Here is a 17866-nt window from a genome sequence, read left to right as displayed (position 1 = left end):
ATGTCACTACCTGTTAAACTTTAGACCAATCAGAGAGCTTAACTAAGAGGGGCGGAGCTTCTGCATGTATTTTACATTAAACCAACAAAAAACAAAAAAGGCCAACCAAAAATATTAAAAATTAGTCTGGAGTTGTAATGGTTGTTCCTGTGTATATGCATGGAAAATATGATTGTTTCGGTGTTTATTTAATCCACTGGTAAAGCCAGAGGGGAGGGGCCAAATTTAATTGCTATGTTCATAAACAAATTGTTCATAAAATGCTGCTTTCAAAACTGGGAAAAGTGTTTAAAATATATCTTACTGGAGACATAAAAAAAGTTAAAATTCACAAGATAAGAAAAGCTCATGTGGTCGAGATGAGCCCTGAAGAGCCCGAGCCCGAGTTAACCGCTGCTCACCACCACCGCCATTCTCAGGTTCACTTCCTGTTTCTGCTCCCTGAACTCTTAGCTGCGGTCATTAAGCTCTCAGCTCCACATCTCACAGTTTTCTATGAACTTTTTAAGCTATTCACATGATCGATGTGCTGCATCGTTAACAAATCCTGTGATAAAGCCTGTGCTCAAGGTTACTAAATCCTCTGACGTCTTAAGGCCCCTCCAACCAAAACCGCCACCTTACCGCGGTGGAGGAGTTTGCATGTCCTGAAGATCCTAGGAGCTATGTTGTTGGGGGCTTTATGCCCCTGGTGGGGTCAAACAGGTCTCCAGGGGAGGGACCAAACAAAGCATGGCTCAACAGACCCCTACAATGAATAAAATCAATGGATCCAGGTTGCCCTTGGCCAGATGTGGGTCACTGGGACCCCTTCTGGAGCCAGGCCTGGTAGTTGGGCATGAAGACGAGTGCTTAGTGGCCAGGGCTTTGCCCATGGGGCCCAGTCAGGCTCAGCCCAAAAGACTGACGTGATACTTGGCTGCAGAAGCTAGCTCTTGGGACGTGGACTGCCACCTCTCTCGCAGGGAAGGAGCCTGAGCTGGTGCGCGAGGACTCACCTCGATGATGGCTTGGACTCTGGAACCACTGTCCTGGAGAAGGACTGGACACTCTTCCACTCTGGAGTTGCTCCCGGTGAGAGGTCCCAAGCAGGTATGGGCATGCTTATCCCCCCCTGACTTGGCGCCTGTACTTATGGGTTTACCCTGGAGAGCAAGAGGTTAGCCTCCCTCCACCCTCGGGTGCAAGGGTGGACTGTCCAACGCGAGTACCAAGATTTTCCTGGTGGGCCAATGGGTCAGTGGGCCAGAATGGCCGGAAAATAAAAAAAAGAACTCTTAATGCAGCTGGGCTGGTCTTTAATGTGGTAACCAATGTTAACAGTTCCTCAAGTGTCTGGCTAATCAACGCTGGGTGTGTGTCACACCTCTTTCACATCGGTCATGGGGCTCTTGGCCAATCACAGCTGAAGGCCTGGCCTGGGGTACAGGTCCCCCTCCTCCTCTTCATCCTTATCTTCATCAATCAATCACCTGTACAAAAATGGAGAAGAAATGTAAGGGTGGAGTGCAAAGGTCGAGAGAGAAAAAAGGCATGCACTACAAGCAGAAACTGACAAATATATTTCTGCAACTACATCATCTTCATCAGCAGTACCTGCAGCTCTTCCATCGACGCCCTGTGGACAGCATGACCTGGAAGAAGATGCTAGTCAGGTAGGTGGTTCTAATGTGATGACATTATTTGTCTAGCTTGCTAACTTTTAGCAAAAAGCATTTAGGCTAGTTTGTCTGTAAAACCGTCATCTTCATGTGGACCAGGCCCAGTTGCTGCTCATTAGCCTTTTTTTAAATCATGATTGAGATCAAACACGATCTCTTTAGTGTTTCACTTAAAGCTAGTGAGCTAAATGCTACTCTGCTATCGTAATAACTTTGCTAATTCATCAACATTATACTGAATGTCAGTTTTATTCTTTTGTGTGGGTTTTTGTTGGATAATATATAAACTCTGTGTAGATGAAATGTGTACTACTGTATGTTTGTTAGTCCATTATTCTATAGTTTAAATTAGTCTGCAGTCTATAGTTATTCAGTATTTAGAACATGTAATTGTGTTTATCTGAGTCACAATATGTTAATATTTTTCACATTTTTCTATTTAACTTAAATTAAATTTAAACATTCAAAGTAAAATACCTGTTAGAAACAAATATCAGACATGTAGGAAAATGTTCAATATATTTAAGTAAATTTTAACATTTTAAATGCATTTACTATTTTTTAACAGTTAGTAGGGCTACAGAATATGTTCACTAATGTGCAGAATGCAAAAAAACTCAACTTATCAGTGACTTAGATGATGTGAGCTAACTTTGACTAAACCTGGTTTACAGAACACTGTGCACTTGAGAATCAACCACACATAGTACATGACGTTTTTACCTGTTATCTGTTAAACCACAATTTTCCGTAGCTATATTGCTTATTTTAATGCAGCTTTTTATATGTGAATTCCCCCAAACTTTAACCAAATGTCTCTACTCGTATCTCCTGCTGAGTCACCATCCCAACAGAGTGAAAGCGTCGGGGAGGAGAGCTGCCTATACACACTAGACCAGGTAAAAGCTTATACATACATATAAAAAAAATCATCTAGGAAATGAAGCAGTTTTGCCAGACAATATTAAAAACAGAGTAGGTTGTAAATTTTTTAATTAGAGTGGTTCTGATAGATTTGATCAGACATATAGAGACCGTCCCTCAAATCCTCATGCTGGAGATATGTTGGGCATAGCCTGAACAAAACCTGCTCCCTTCCAGGCTGTTCCCAGCATGCTTCCGTATTAATTTGCCTAGTTGAGCCATTTTGGAACAGAAAACCCAAGATCACCGAAGATTAGCATAACCAGTTAAACCAGTAAACCCACTTATTGGAATACCCCCCAGTTTTGTTGTGAAGAGGGAGGTTGCAGTGGCTTCATGACTGAGGAAAAACACAGACGTCATATTTTTACAAGCTGTCTGCAACTTACAGGTGAAATAATACCTGCAGCTTCTTCTTATCATTGGTCATGTCTTAGTATATCATCCAGACTTTGGAGGTCCATATTTACCATGAATAAACAGCCCAGACTGGGGGCTGCAGAGTCTGGGATGACCTGCCCCGTGGACTCTTTTAAAAGCAGTTGAAAACTATTTTACTCAGGAAAGCTTTTTGTTGATGGTTTTGATTTATTTTATGAAATTATGTTTTATGTTTTATTGCAGCTGTTTTATGTACAGCACTTTGTGACTTTCATTTGTGAAAAGAGCTTTATAAATAAACTTTACTTACTTAATTCCTTGCACAGATATTAAAACTTGAGAGGCAAATATTAATGTGAAATAGAAACTGCTTTAAATGACGGCTGACTCGTATTTTCCAGTTGCATTTTGATCATTAACCGAGGCTGCAGCAGCTCTCCACCCTGCAGCGCGGAGGCTGCAGACGCCCACTTCAAAGAACAGAGGAAATTTAGGTGTGAATGTCTGCGTGCATGTAAACAGTTTGGTGGTTTCCTGTCAAACCTGCATGTTTTTTCTCTTACATTTACATTTTTTTTTATGTTTTTTTTTTTAATTTATTAATCATTAATTTTTCATTTATGTGCCACAGATGATGATGTGAATTAAAATGTTAAAAGTTATTGCCTTTAGTCGTTCAGACTTATGACTTAAAGCTGAGATACTGCAGATAAGCTGTGTGTGCGTGTCCTGGTGTGTGTGTGCGTTTGGGGGGTGATACACCACCATCTCCTCATCCCAGCCTTACTCTGAAATCTATTCACACAAGACGACTGATTCTCCAGCTGGAGAGCAGAAGCAGGTAAAGTTATGTTTACTCTTATTTCCATCATCTGGTGTTGGCTCAGAGGAAAACGCCTCAGAATGATACGAAGTCAGAAACAGGATAAAATCTGTCTTTCTCTTCTAAATGCAAAACACGTAAGGAATTTTATTTAAGTGATAATCCAATCAAAGACTAAAAATAAAAGTAGAGGTTTGTTGTTTGATTCTAGTGTTAAATATCTATGAAATGAGCTTTCTGGACACTAAGCCCATTTTGTAACGTGTTTTATCTGCTTTTAATCCTTTTAAAAATATTTTTATGTTCTTATTTTTTTTTTTTTTTTTATTAACTTCTATCTTTAAACTCTTTAATGTCTCTTCTGCCTGATGGAAACTAACTAGAAAGCTATAATCTGCTGCAGAGCGTCTCTACTCAGGCTGCTCTGAGTTTAATGTTTTACTTCACACGATCCCTGACAAACAAACTATTACAGGAAATAAAGAAATTATTAGATACAGTTTGATTAAAAAGTCAGGAAACACCTACCCACTCAAATTAAATGACTCGATATGTTACAGATGGAAAAATAAAAACTACTGTTGCTAAATAAACTGTATATCTGTTATGCAGGGACTCCACAGAGACAAGGGCAGGTTAACATTTATTTAACTATCAGGAACATAAGGTGAAGGTCTTACGTGGACAGGATTGAAGGAGGGACAGGAACCAGGAACGGAGAAGGGGTGAGTCCATGAAGAGCGTAGGTTTAAGGTCCGACAGGGAGTGACTGTGGTGCTGGTGTATGTAAGGACTGGTGAGTCGATGGGGGACAGGTGTGACAGATTGGGCTGATTGGAGAGCTGGGATCAGGGACAGGTGTGGAGGATCAGGGGAGTGCTGGAGGAGTGGCAGGATAGACTGTGACAATATCAATGATTTCTGTGGAAATGAAAATAAAAAGATGTTCAACCTTTCAGCGAAAGGTTCATTTACCTCAAAAGTTCCACCACCAAACGTCAGCATTTCCACAAGAGCTGCGTTTGCTTATCTGTTGTCATTAAAAATGTTCATCATTGCACAACAAACCGTGTTGCAGGTCATTAGATTCTGTACTGTGAGGGAAGAAAATCATTTAACTAACATGGGGAGTCATTTTAACACATGGATCTCTCTGTTTTTTCTTTAGTTTATATATATATATATATATATATATATATATATATATATATATATATATATAATCTTTATTTGACCAAATAAGTCAACATTAAAATTTTCTTCAACAGGACATTTAGTTCTTTGAACAAAACTCTGAACCACATTCTGGATTGGAAAGAAAAAAAAAATCTATTTGTAGATATTAAATCAGGATATAGTGGATTTAGATTATTTAGAATCTCTGGTCAAATAATCTTAGACCTTAATTAAATTAATTTTACTTATTACAGCTGATATTTTCATTTTCTTTATTAGATTGAAATGAGACAGTTTGGTTGTTAAAACAAAGCAAATGGAAAAAATTCCACATGTTCATATAAATTATTACTGTATTACTGTAAACTATATTTTAGTTTATTAATCATTGAATGAGTGTACATTTATGTACTGTTACACCCCTTCAGTAACATCTTGTAGAATATTTTACTAATTATCTGAAACGGATTGGAAAAGAAATATTTTCCAATCAGAATGTAAAACTTGGTTTAATCAATAAAGATGGAAAACCTATCGGATGCAACCAGACTGGATTTACTTAGATTCTTCTAGCATTCAGTTTTTCCATCTTTCTTTGTCTTGAAGATTATTTTGAATTAATTTGTGTTGAATCATTTGGTTTCTTTGATATTTTTATTTTCAGTTCAGCTTAAACCCTTAACGGCCCGACACTTGAAAGAATGGAAAGTCAAATTTTTCTAATATGAAGAGAAAAAAAAATCAATTTTTTGGGATATTTACGATTTATTATCAAGTGATGTGTTAAAACAATCGTAGTGTTGTTTTCTGCTTCCTGGTATCATTTACAGGCAGAAAACAAGATTGTGTTCAACTGGATTTAGAGAAACGTTTTTACCATAAAGTGATGAAAAATGTCTCAGAAACTGTGTCAAATGTTACGTTGGGCTCTTTAGGGTTAATACAGAAAAAAAAAAAACTTTCCTGAGACTTGCATTCATTTAAAGTTTAAACAGATTTGTGTCTAAACTGGACGATTCTTACAGGAACTCCATCACACAGAGAAGCTGTCAGAGATGAAGGATTCAGATCTTCTTAACGTGGTGATGTGGAACAACATCCGAGTCTGCCTTCCCATCACGCTTCTGGTCATCGCTTTGTGTTGTTTGGTACGTAATTAATTAATATGCATGTCAATTTATTTCAGTGATTTCAGGAATCAGTTAAACAAATGAATTTAAGGATGTAAAAGTTATATTTAGATACTTTTACACTTCACACACAGGACATCACCTTCCTCATGCAACACTGACGGGTTCAGGTTGACTGGTTACTGGTTTGCAGACAGATGAAACAAAAATAAACCAAAAATAATTTGATAATAAAGGAAAACTGAACAACATCACAACAAACACTCCACAGTTAAAACTAAAACACTACACGATAAAACAATAAAAATCAATAAAAATAAAATCAATAAAGCTGGAATAAAAAGAAAAACACGTCAGTGCTCAATTTTGTTCAAATGCCAGCGCAAAGAAGTGGGTGAAGGTGATGTGAAGGGAAGGCTGTTCCACAGCTTTGGAGCATCAACAGAGAAAGCTCTGTCACCCTGGATCTAAGTCTAGCAGACGGGATCTTCAGAAAGAGCTGTGAAGAGGACCTCAGAGTCCTGGCTGGAGCTTGCTGGTGTGGCAACTCTGACAAATACAGGGGAGTTAAACCATTTAAAGCTTTAAACACAAATAATAAAATCTTGTACTGGGTCCTAAAACTAACAGGAAGCCAATGCAAGGAGGCGAGCACTGGGGTGATGTGATCACGTCGTCTCGTCCCTGTAAGCAACCGAGCAGCAGCGCTCTGGGCAGCTGCAGTTGGTGCAGAGATGAATGGTCGATGCCATAATATAGAGTTGCAGTAATGTATGCGGGACATGATGAGCAGGTGGAGGTCTTTTTCTAGGTCATGCTTGGGAAAATAGGGCTTTAACTTGCCAAGAAGCCTCAAATGGAAGAAAACGCTTTTAACTACAAAATTAACCTGCAGGTGGAAGTTAAAGGAGTTGTCAATAATCACACCCAGATTTTTAGCATGGCTTCGACAATACGAAGTAAGCGGACTGAGAACTTACTGTACCATCTAGAAGCTCAAAACTTCCAAAAACCACATATCAGTGGAGAAAGTTTAAATCCATCCAGGCTTTTAGATCACACAAGCAGCTGAGAAGGTTAGTCAGAGAATCCCCCTGTGGTTTTAAGGGGATGTAGATCTGAACATCATCAGCAAAGCAATGGTACGCAATATTGTGCTTCTGAAAAATAGAACTGAAGGGCAGCATATACAGGGAAAGAAGCAGTGGACCCAAAATAGACCCCTGTGGGACCCTTAACTGAGAGGGGCTGCAGCTGAGGAAAACTCCTCAAGGTGAACACAGACAGACCAATCCAACAAGTAAGACCAGAACCAGTGAAGGGCAGATCCTCTGATACCGACACACTGCTGCAAGCGTGTCAGGAGGATTTGGTGGTCCACCGTGTCAACGCCTGCAGTAGGAATAAGAGAACCAAGACTAAGTAGCTAAAAAAAGTCATTAAAAACACTTTAAAGTGCAGTTTTAGTACTGTGGAGGGACCTAAAACCAGACTGAAATTTTTCTAAAAAGCCTGTAATTGTACGTGAACATTTTTTTAAAGATTTTTGATTAAAAAAACGGTAATTTAGAAATCGGCCTGTAGTTAGTTAGAACTGAAGGATCCAAGTTAGGTTTCTTTAAGAGGCTGCACAAGAGTGTGCTGAAATACAGCAGGAACAGCCTGAAAACAGGCAGGAATTAATCAGGGACAAAATGACAGGGCCGATGGAGCTAAAAGTACTTTTAATTAGAGCGGAGTGACAGCTACCAAGTGGGCAAAAAGAAGGTTTTAAGTAAAAAACCACGTCCGAGAGATCAGAAAGTGACACCTGATTAAACTGTTAAAAATCAGCTCAGCACACAAGGCAGCAGGATCTACACCAGAGGGAGGGGATAGAAACCTAATAGTAGCAATGTGGCCTGTAAAAAAAAACTAAAATTTGTCACATAATGAGGATGAAGGTGCTACACAAGAGACTAATAAGAGGAAGTGGAATAAAGCCAAGAAGATGTTTCTGATGCACGGTGGCGCCACAAAGCAGCTGAGCTGGAGTTGGTTTAGTGAGGATAGCAGGTAAATAGTAGCAGGAATAACTGGAAATGAGGAAAAAGTGGAAACATGGAAATAGTTTCTATTGTGACAGTGACGACTCTCCATCCTGGAGAGCGATGTCAACATACTGTTCTCTCCCTCCACCCTGAGCACTGTGCTGATCAGCTGTCTCCAGTGTTCTGTCTGCCAGCCTGCTTCAGAACTTCCACCATCATCCCCTTCCTAAACAAAGCCAAGGACCACAGGACTTAATGACTACAGACCCGTTGCCTTGACCTCTGTGGAAATGAAGTCATTTGAGCGCCTTGTGCTGTCCCAACTGAAGGCCATTGCCGACCCTCTCCAGAACCCATCGAAGTTCGCCTACAGAGCCAACAGGTCTGTGGACGATGATGTGAACATCGCCCTCCACTTCATCTTGCAGCACCTAGACTCCTCAGGAACCTATGCCAGGATCCTGTTTGTGGATTGTAGCTCTGCTTTCAATACCATCATCCCGGCTCTCCTGCAGGACGAGCTCTCACAGCTGAATGTGCCTGATTCCACCTGCAGGTGGGTCACTGACTTCCTGTCGGACAGGAAGCAGTATGTGAAGCTGGGAGTGCATGTCTATGACTCTCAGACTATCAGCTTCTGTTGCCCTCAAGGCTGCATCCTTTCCCTCCTTCTCTCTCCCTGTACACCAACAACTCCAGTCATCAGTCTGTCAAGCTCCTGAAGTTTGCGGACAACACCACCCTCATTGGACTCATCTCTGGTGAGGATGAGTCTGCCTACAGGTTGGAAATTGACCATCTGGTGTCTTGGTAGTCAGAATATCCTGGAGCTCAATGCTTTAAAGACAGTGGAGCTGGTTGTGGACTTCAGAAGGAACGCAGCCCCACCCTCCCGCATCACCCTGTGTGACTCCCCAGTCAGCACTGCAGAGTCCTTTCACTTCCTGGACACCATCATCAGCCAGGACCTCAAATGGGAGCTGATACTCCCTCATGCCCCCACCTGTGAGGGACAGGTGGGGGCAGAGGGGCTGGATGCAGGGGGGTGGAGCTCTGGACAGGAAGTGTAGTAGATGTGCAGGGTGGCTGTAGGCTGAGGCTTGTGGCCTAAGGGAGGTGGGGGAGGAGCAGAATATAGGCGGGGGGGCAGATGGCTGATCAAACCTGTTGAAGAATAGAATTGAGGTCGTTGGCACATCGTCAATCCCCTGCAGACTGGGTGTTGGGTTCCTTGTGGCCAGAGATGGTTTTAAGGCTCCTCCAGACTCCACTGACATGGTTAGTGTTAATGCAAGTGAATGAATGTTTCCTGCAGGTACGGATGGATTTCGTTCCTGTCTACTACATAAACCTTCTCATCTCCAATCTAATCCAACTCTGCGCTAATATCCTCTGGGTTGCAAAATGGGATGAAGATGACTGGCTGGAGTTTGTAGCTGTAATATACTGCTGCGGTGGGATGGCCAGCATCGGCTTCAGGATGTGCATCACCCTGGAAAGGTAGTAATAACTACAGGCATCCTCACGTTACAGATTCTGAGCAGTGACATGAACAACATGTGTTGTGTTGCAGGTATTTTTCCATCTCCCGCCCTCAGCTGCAGTGGATCAGACAGACCACAGACTCTCTGCTGTTATCTTTCCTCATCTGGATGTTTTTCATCAGCATCGTCCGTATTCTTGTAATCTTGAAGAAAATGTCACCCCTTGTGATTATGGGCCTTCTTTTTGGCCCCGTTTTCCTCACCTGTTTAATCAGGACCCTGAAAGCGCTGCCTGCTGCCACCTCAACACCTGCTGAGGAAAAACGGAGAATTGTGGGAACTTTAATCCTGTTGCTGCTTAATTACAATCTGTTTATTATTCCCACAGTCATTTTACATATTTTAATAATGACCTCCTTTAATCTAGCTTTAGTCAAACAGGTGTGTTTCACCTTGATTCTACTGAGTCCTTTTATGGATTTGACTGTGTTTGTCTTGATGTGTAAAGGACCCACCAACAAGGGCTGTCTGCGCTGCGGCCAGACAGAAAACACTGCTGCAGATCATCTGTGTGAATGATGGTGGGTAAAGATAAAGAGGAGGAAACAGTACCACGTGGTAGGAGATAAAATGAAAATCAGATAATTAAACGATGGGGAGAAAAGCAAAAAGCTATCTGTTACAGATGCCAATGTGCTGTAAGAATTAAACTTCCAGGTAGTTTCCAACTAGAAAAAGCAAAAACAATAATTTTAATTCAGTCAGGAATATTGTATTAAATTTATATTACAAAGTAGATGCAATTAAAAACCTGAAAGGTTTATTTTATTAAAAAAAAACTACATGACATAAACAAATATACAAACCAGGGGATTTATATATATAAAAAAATATATCAGTTCCATCTTTTTTATATTTTTAACTGACTTTTCTCTTTCAGCTTAACGTTTCTTTTCCTTTTTTGTGTTCTTTAGTTTTTCAGCATAAATAATTAAGTTAGGCTGTGATGTTGAAAATGTTCATGTTTAGTCTTCATGTACAGCGTCGTTAAACCTGCATTTTATTGTATTTTACATTTGTGTCACTTCAGCTGCTGTAACATTTTTATTTCCTTCTATAAAGAAAAGATCAGCTGTTTTACTGTATTAATAAAATTGTATCATGGCCACTGAAAATTGAACATAACCCCACTTTTAGATTCTTATGAAATATATAAATTTATTTAAAAAGTTAGAAAGATTTTACATGAATGATAATAAGAACAAATGGACATAAATGTGCAGCAAAGTTTCCTAGCAGCTAATTTGCATCTAATTGTGCCCTTGGCAGGTCACAACGATAAATATAACAACAAGGTACAGACAGTACAAGCTGCAGTAAATATTATATAAAGTGCAGGATTTTTAGTTTAAGAGGTTATAAAGTTCAATAATAAAAATACAAGAAAAAAGACAATGACGTTGGACCCACACAGTAATAAAGCAAAGTGCTGCACATGTTTACAGATCTACACGTCACAATGTGTGGAGGATGGGAGTGGAGCGGTAGGAGGCAGTCAGAGGTTGGATATAAAATATTTTATGAAAACTGAAGGTGTTGCACTGGCAGGAAAACCAAAAAAGACTCATATAAACACAAAGATGAGACGAGGAAACCACGATGATCTGACAGAACGAGAAAAACAGTGGGCATAGGCCAGAAATATTCAACTAAAATGTAAAGAGGTCCAGTTAGAGAACAACTTTTGGAGCCAATTATGTGTGTGTGTATATATATGTATATGTATATATATATATATATATATATAGTATATGCGACAGCATGCATTTCTCTGCATATGTGTCTTAGAAGACAAGTGAAGTCTGAAAACCTGTTTTTAAGTGTGAGTTCATTATAATGCAGGTACACATTCTGATAACTATTAGAAATTGTGACCTAGATCACCCCTCTTATAATCTGGACTCTTCGCTTCATAACAGGAGCAGGACCAGCCCAAATAAACAACTACACTCAAAAAATAAGCCCAAAAACCTGCAACTGATAATATTTAAAAGAGACTTAACAGAAAAACCAGAGTCGCTGATAACAGGCAGATTTAGCAACATTGCTGCTTTTCTCCGGCACAGTCGTCTTCATCCCTGCTGTGACTGATCTAGCTGGAAGTTGCGTCGGGAGCCTCACACACTGATTGGCTGAGTGCACCACGTGGGATGTTCTACCTCACGTGCAATTGGTCGGCGTGTTTCCTGACCGCTACCGTAAAGACTGCAAAAGTTGGACCAGGTAAAAGAAAAGCACCTGTCAGATTTTATATTTTAAGTCCAGGTCCATATGGGACAGGTTCTGCATCCGGATCCGGACCACGGTCCGCTTGTTAGTGACCTCTGACATTAGGTGCTTTCCCCCCGTAGGAACTTTTATAAGTTCCTATTACCTTTTCAGGAACCAGGCCAATAGTGTTAAATAATATTTCTTTATAGTTCCTGGGTGTTCCAGCTGGGGTGGGCGGTGCTGCAGCTGTGGGTGGAGAGGGTGAGGCCAGAGACTCCACCCAGCACCACAGCAGCCGTGTCCTCAGAGGAAGTCCTGCAGGTGCAGAGAGACACCATCACTGCTATTAACCATGTGGACAAGGAGCTGCAGGAAATGGAGACAGTCTTGTTGGAAATTAGAACAACAATTAAAAAGCTTTGTGTAAGAATAAATAAATAAAGGAAATCCACCTCTTGTGTGTTTCATAATCGTTGCATCGCTTCTAGACCTCCAGTCTGTCCCACTCTGCTGGAGATCAGAATAAATGACCAAAGCTTACGTTTCACATCTTCTTCTACTGACTGGTAAACGTTGGCAGCAGACTCTCCACCTCATCATCTCCTTGATTTTATTCTGGATTGTTGGTGTCGTAGTTTCCTGTTTTCCCAGATTTTCTGCGTAGGTCTGGGTCAGAGTTTCCGTGGAGGTAGGAACATTCTCCCACCAAGTTTTCATAAATCCCAACGTTGACTATATTTGGTGTTTATTTCTAGTGGTGGTTGTACTAAGGTACTGGTAAGTCCTGATCTATCAGTCCATCTATGTGTTCTCTTTAAAGCGTCTGTAAGTAAAGACTAAACTTGTGGTTTTGGTAAAGTGTGTAAACCACGTCCTGCCTGCAGCTCTGTATGTTCACTGAATGATATTGATCTTAGAAAGTCATATACTCATGTTATCATTTAGTTCTGTCCCCAGTTTTTACCTCAGTCTGTATTTTCCCAGCAGTAACTATTTAAAACTTTGTTTTCTCTTTGCAGTTTGCTGAACCTTCTCCACGAATAAACTACACAGATATAAATTTATTGCTTCATCTACTTAATAAAATCAAGGCAACTTTTTGCATAATATTATTATGTAGGTCAAACGAGGGTACTTGGGGGTTAATGCCAACATGAAACCAGATCTATGAGCAAAACTTAACATGAACTTAAACAACAGATAAAAGTAATTTGATAACATCACTTAAATTTAACTTGTAAGAATAATTTGTATTATCAACATCACAGATTTAATTAAGTTACATTTCCATCTGCGTGGGTTTATTTTTTTCAGTGTACTAGTGAGCCGTGCAGGCTGATCCAGATTCATTCTGCTTTTGTTAGTGAAGTCAATTCACCATCATGTGGTCTCATCTGGAAACACCATGTCAGAGGAAATAAAACATATAAAAGATTAAAATGTTCACAGCACATGTTAAAAACGGGCTGAAAATAAATAAATAAATGTGAAGCTGAACAGACAGTTTTATGTTTGACCACATGATGGCGACATCACCTCCACATGGTGGTTTTCCAGCTGGTGAGAGGACATTTGTACCATTAAGGACTCATATGAAGCTGAATGTTTGCAGTATAATATTTATTGTTACAGAATCCCTAAATGTGCTCTATTTTTTATGTTTTATGTTGGTATTTAAATTCACTTCCCATTCACATCATATCCCAGAAACACAATTTGATTCCAGCAAATCCAAACGTCCCCACTAAACAGCTGACAGGAAGGATGTGAGAAAGTGTTAAAGAAGTAAAATCTTTCTAAAGCAGAGGTAACTAAACTTTTCACAGTAACAAAAACAGGAAAATAATAACAAAAAGTACATAATTAGAACAAACAAACCAAAGAAAACTATTTACAACACAAACAAATGTAGGATTTCTGGTTTGTTCTGAGTTACCAGATAAGGTGAGGTAATTAACAGCTGGGGCGCCCACGTCAGAAAAGTAAGAAAAACACGCCTATCGTAGTTTTTACCCTCATTTAGCAGGTTCTTCTGTTTACATTCCTTCATCTTGCAAAACATATAAAACAAAGTAGATTACGTTTATTTCACCTGCTTACCGATTCTTTGACTTCACTAACTTGAATATTCCAAAATATAAATTGACGACAAGCTCTGGCCTGAGGGGTTTTGCACAAAACCAAGATAAGCGATTAAGCCGGGATATGTTGGTTATCCTGGATGAATTTAGCCCTAAGTCAGTTGCATGAAAGCAGCTCAAACTAAACCCGGCCAAGTTACTGTGGTGATTTATCCGCTGCAGCTAGCCTGCTCCAGACCAGGCTAACTGCTCAGGCTAAGATTAATCCTAGCGAGTCACCTGCATGTCCAATGTCAATTCTATGAGGAATTAATGTGTTTTACAGCATGTCCATGGTCTTCCTAAGTATGGCGCGTCATTTTAATCATCCAGTATTAAAATATTACATATACAGTTACTGTACATTTAATCGAAATCTGTTCGTAATTGCAACAGCCTTTTTATATGGATTCGAGTTGTAGTATTATTATTCTATTCTATTCTACAGTCATTTAGCAGACGCTTTTATCCAAAGCGACTTACATTTGAGAGTAAGAACAACACAAGCATGAATTCAAACAAGATGGGACGTCATAATTAAGTGTTAGTCAGACCGCTTTTGAGTCCAGTTAGACCCAGGTGCTGTCGTGTAGTGCTAGTGCAGTGCATATAATTATTTTTTTTTTAGTCATTTTATTTAAATACAGGATCACGATTTCATCACACAATATCAACTTGGTCATAAGTGCATGATTTCATCAGGCCAAGTGTTATATTGCTATGCTAATGAAGACTGCTCGTCAAATTGCTGTCAGAGGTTTTATAAATATGTGTTTTATTGCATTAATTGAGATTACAAAACACATCGGATGAGGTTACAAAGGTGTATTCAAAGAAATCCGTGACGAGAGCAATGTAGAATATTCAGGTCCAACTCCCCTTCACCTGGTCCCTCTTCATAATGGCTTGCCCTTTTTGGATGAGGATGTGCTGGACGAGGAAGCCCGCATCCTCAGAAGAGCATTCAGACGTGAACGAGTCTTCAGGGACAGGTCACATCCCCTGGCCTTTGGAGATGACTATGTCACTGAGAGATACAGATTTTCGGGTGATGGACTAAGATATTTATGTAGGCTGCTGAGTCCAAAAATACAGCACCAGACAGCGCGAAGCCATGCCCTCACTGTACCACAGATGATCTGTGTCACATTGAGATGGCTTGCGAGTGGGAGCTTCCTTTATTCTGTTGGGGATGCAGAGAACCTCAATAAAGGAACCATTTGCCGGACAATCAGATGCGTTTGTCTGGCGCTGAAATCATTCAGCAATATATTCATCACCTTCCCTGGCCACAGAAGACCCCTCTACATCAAGGAGGAGTTTTACAAGATTGCAGGTAACCTCAATTTTAATGTGCACCCATTAGTTTCTAAGTATATCTGTCACAGTTGGATACTCACTATTTTTTGTTACAGCTTTCCCTAACATCATTGGGGCAGTGGATTGCACACACATAAGAATCAGACGCCCCTCAGGTGAACATGAGGGAGATTACATTAACAGGAAATCCTTCACAGCATCAATGTTCAGGTAAGAGTGATTTGTGGTTATGACCTACATGAATTGTTCTGTGCATTTAATGACCTTAATAGGCTACAACTAAATATTTCAGATGATGTGTGATGCTGACTGCCTTGTGAGCAATTTAGAGGCAAAGTGGCCTGGCTCAGTGCATGACTCTAGAGTCTTTCGGGCTAGTCCAATTTATGAGAGACTTTCACAAGGTAGCCCACACATTTGTACTGTAAGCACCTTGGACATTGTGTGTGTAACTCTGTTTTCTAAATTATATTTTGTATTATCAGGTGAATTCTCGGGTGTGCTGCTGGAAGATAAAGGATACGCCTGTGAGTCATTCCTCTTGACTCCCCCTGCAGATCCCCAAACCCCACCACAGCAGGCCTACAACCATGCACACACCAAGACAAGGGCTCGAATCGAGATGACCTTCGGCCTTCTGAAATCTCGGTTTCAGTGCCTGCACCACCTGAGGATTTCCCCGGACAGAGCCTGTGATGTTATTGCTGCATGCGTAGTACTGCATAACATTGCAGGCCTAAGAAAGGAGAACCCCCCCCCCCGAGTGGCTGTTGATGTTGACTGGGAAAATGCTCCCATCTTCCCGGACAACATTAATGGCAGACTTGTCAGGGAGCAATATATTGCAAGTTTCTTCACTTAATTTTTGGATTTAGCCCCTTTATTTAATAAAAGAGCTTTTCCTGTGTGAGCATTTTGTTTAGCACTGGTGGCTCTTTGAAATTCTTTTACATTCATGAAAAGAGGACGAACACCAATGTTCTAGTTCTTTTTTTTTTTTTTTTTTTTTTATTAAGCAGTCATTGGTCTTGGTTGCTTGGATCCTACGACAGCAAAAGTAACAAGGATTAAAACACTGTATTGCAGATATGGTTACTGTGTGCATTGAAACACTCACTTCTCTTTCTAGTTTCTGGATTACCAGGTCCAGTTTTCTGAGTGTCCGGCGTTTAATCTCTAGATCCAGCTCCATTCCTTGGAGCTTGCTCTTTTTGAGTCAGCTTTTAACATCTGCCAGCTCTCTCTCTCTCTCCAGGTGCCCTGAATAAAGCGTTCTGACAGTTTGTGAAGTCTGTAAAGGAAACGTCAGTTAGCACAGCAGGATTTGTGCATAACGTAGATTTACTTCAGCCAATACTCACAATGTTACCAGGCCGCTTAGGAGACTGTGCAGCATCCGGGTCCTGTTACACATTTTCTATTAGCACCACATCACTGACTTCATATCCTTCATGGAATAAATAAGCAGGCCAATCCCATAAAACTGACATGCCTCAAGCCTTCTGGACTCCACTGACACAGTCTCCTCATCTGCAGACGTGCATTCTGCAGCTGCAGATGTGCCTTCCCCCTGCCGTATACATGCAGCGAGAGGACTTGGATTAAGATTTCACAGAACATACCAAGCCTGTGATTTGGAGACACTGTACTAACCGGATCATCTTCTGGTGGCTCCAAAAGTGTAATTGTGTTCCCAGACACTGCAAGGTTATCCAAAGTCAGACACTATATTATATTTGATTGTGTTCCATGTGCAGTAGAATTGCAGTACTTTGTGTACCTTGTATGAAGCGGACAGTTTCTGTGGCTGGGACAGAGTCAGTTATTGTCCCTCCCTGGATCCCCTCCATCACTGGCCTCCCTTTATTTAAATGGAGGCCAGTTCCTCTGCTGGAGTCACATCCTGGCTTGGTGGGCCGCCCCCTGTGCCAGTTCTATAGGCCTTTTTTTAACTGCTACAATCATACAGACATTGAACATGTCAGCAGACACCTCATCTATTCACCTCATTTGTTCACGGTTATCTACTTTGGAGTCACTTACCAGCCTGCAAAATGTTCTTATATTTAATTTTTTCTTGCTGCTAGGTCCTTTTATGGCCAGACAGGTTTGTCCTTTATGAAGGACAGAAAGATAAAATAGATAAAAACGTTACATGAGGAAAATAGATTAAATGACACATTGTGGATGATTGTTTGCACCTAATCATACTCTATATTTCCTGAGTAACATGCACCTGCTTGTCACTCTTAAAGTATACAACAGTTAGTGGATTTGAAAAGTAATCCTTTAATTGTAGCCTAATTATGACAGTTCCAGTGGAGCACTGTTTATTAATTGTACAGTTTTTGACCACTTAACGCATTGAGCTGGTCGGCTATTGTCTGCCAGGCTCTCTCGCGTTCTTTACTTATGGCATTGGTATTGCCTTTTTTCCTTATAATATCCTTAACTTCGTCAGAGAACTCCGTCAGGAGCTGTTGTTCAGCGGCCGTGACGTAGGACGCGCGACTTTTATCCATTTCCCCATCGGTGATTCTGTGAGC

The 17866-nt window shown here is 40.5% G+C and overlaps 1 protein-coding gene and 1 pseudogene across 1 annotated transcript; both read left to right on the top strand.

The window, feature by feature from the left end:
- The first annotated feature begins 6042 nt into the window (after positions 1–6042).
- Positions 6043–10418, top strand: LOC121655971. Its single transcript, XM_042010922.1, has 3 exons — positions 6043–6113; positions 9441–9625; positions 9699–10418. The coding sequence occupies exons 1-3, from the start codon at positions 6051–6053 to the stop codon at positions 10186–10188; spliced, it is 738 nt and encodes a 245-aa protein (XP_041866856.1). The 5' UTR covers positions 6043–6050; the 3' UTR covers positions 10189–10418.
- A 4497-nt stretch (positions 10419–14915) lies between these two features.
- Positions 14916–16225, top strand: LOC121655975 (annotated as a pseudogene).
- Positions 16226–17866: the final 1641 nt, after the last annotated feature.

This window comes from Melanotaenia boesemani, chromosome 16 (genome assembly GCF_017639745.1).
Source record: "Melanotaenia boesemani isolate fMelBoe1 chromosome 16, fMelBoe1.pri, whole genome shotgun sequence".
Taxonomy (NCBI): Eukaryota; Metazoa; Chordata; class Actinopteri; order Atheriniformes; family Melanotaeniidae; genus Melanotaenia; species Melanotaenia boesemani.
Note: the sequence above shows the minus strand (reverse complement) of the source record. Positions and strands in the feature narration are given on the sequence as shown.

Excerpts from the sequence above, each read along its gene's own strand:
- LOC121655971 (XM_042010922.1), top strand. The coding sequence starts at position 6,051 with ATGTGGAACAACATCCGAGTCTGCCTTCCCATCACGCTTCTGGTCATC. Across the intron at positions 6,114-9,440 it reads TCATCGCTTTGTGTTGTTTG|GTACGGATGGATTTCGTTCC; the intron begins GTACGTAATTAA and ends TGTTTCCTGCAG. Across the intron at positions 9,626-9,698 it reads ATGTGCATCACCCTGGAAAG|GTATTTTTCCATCTCCCGCC; the intron begins GTAGTAATAACT and ends GTTGTGTTGCAG.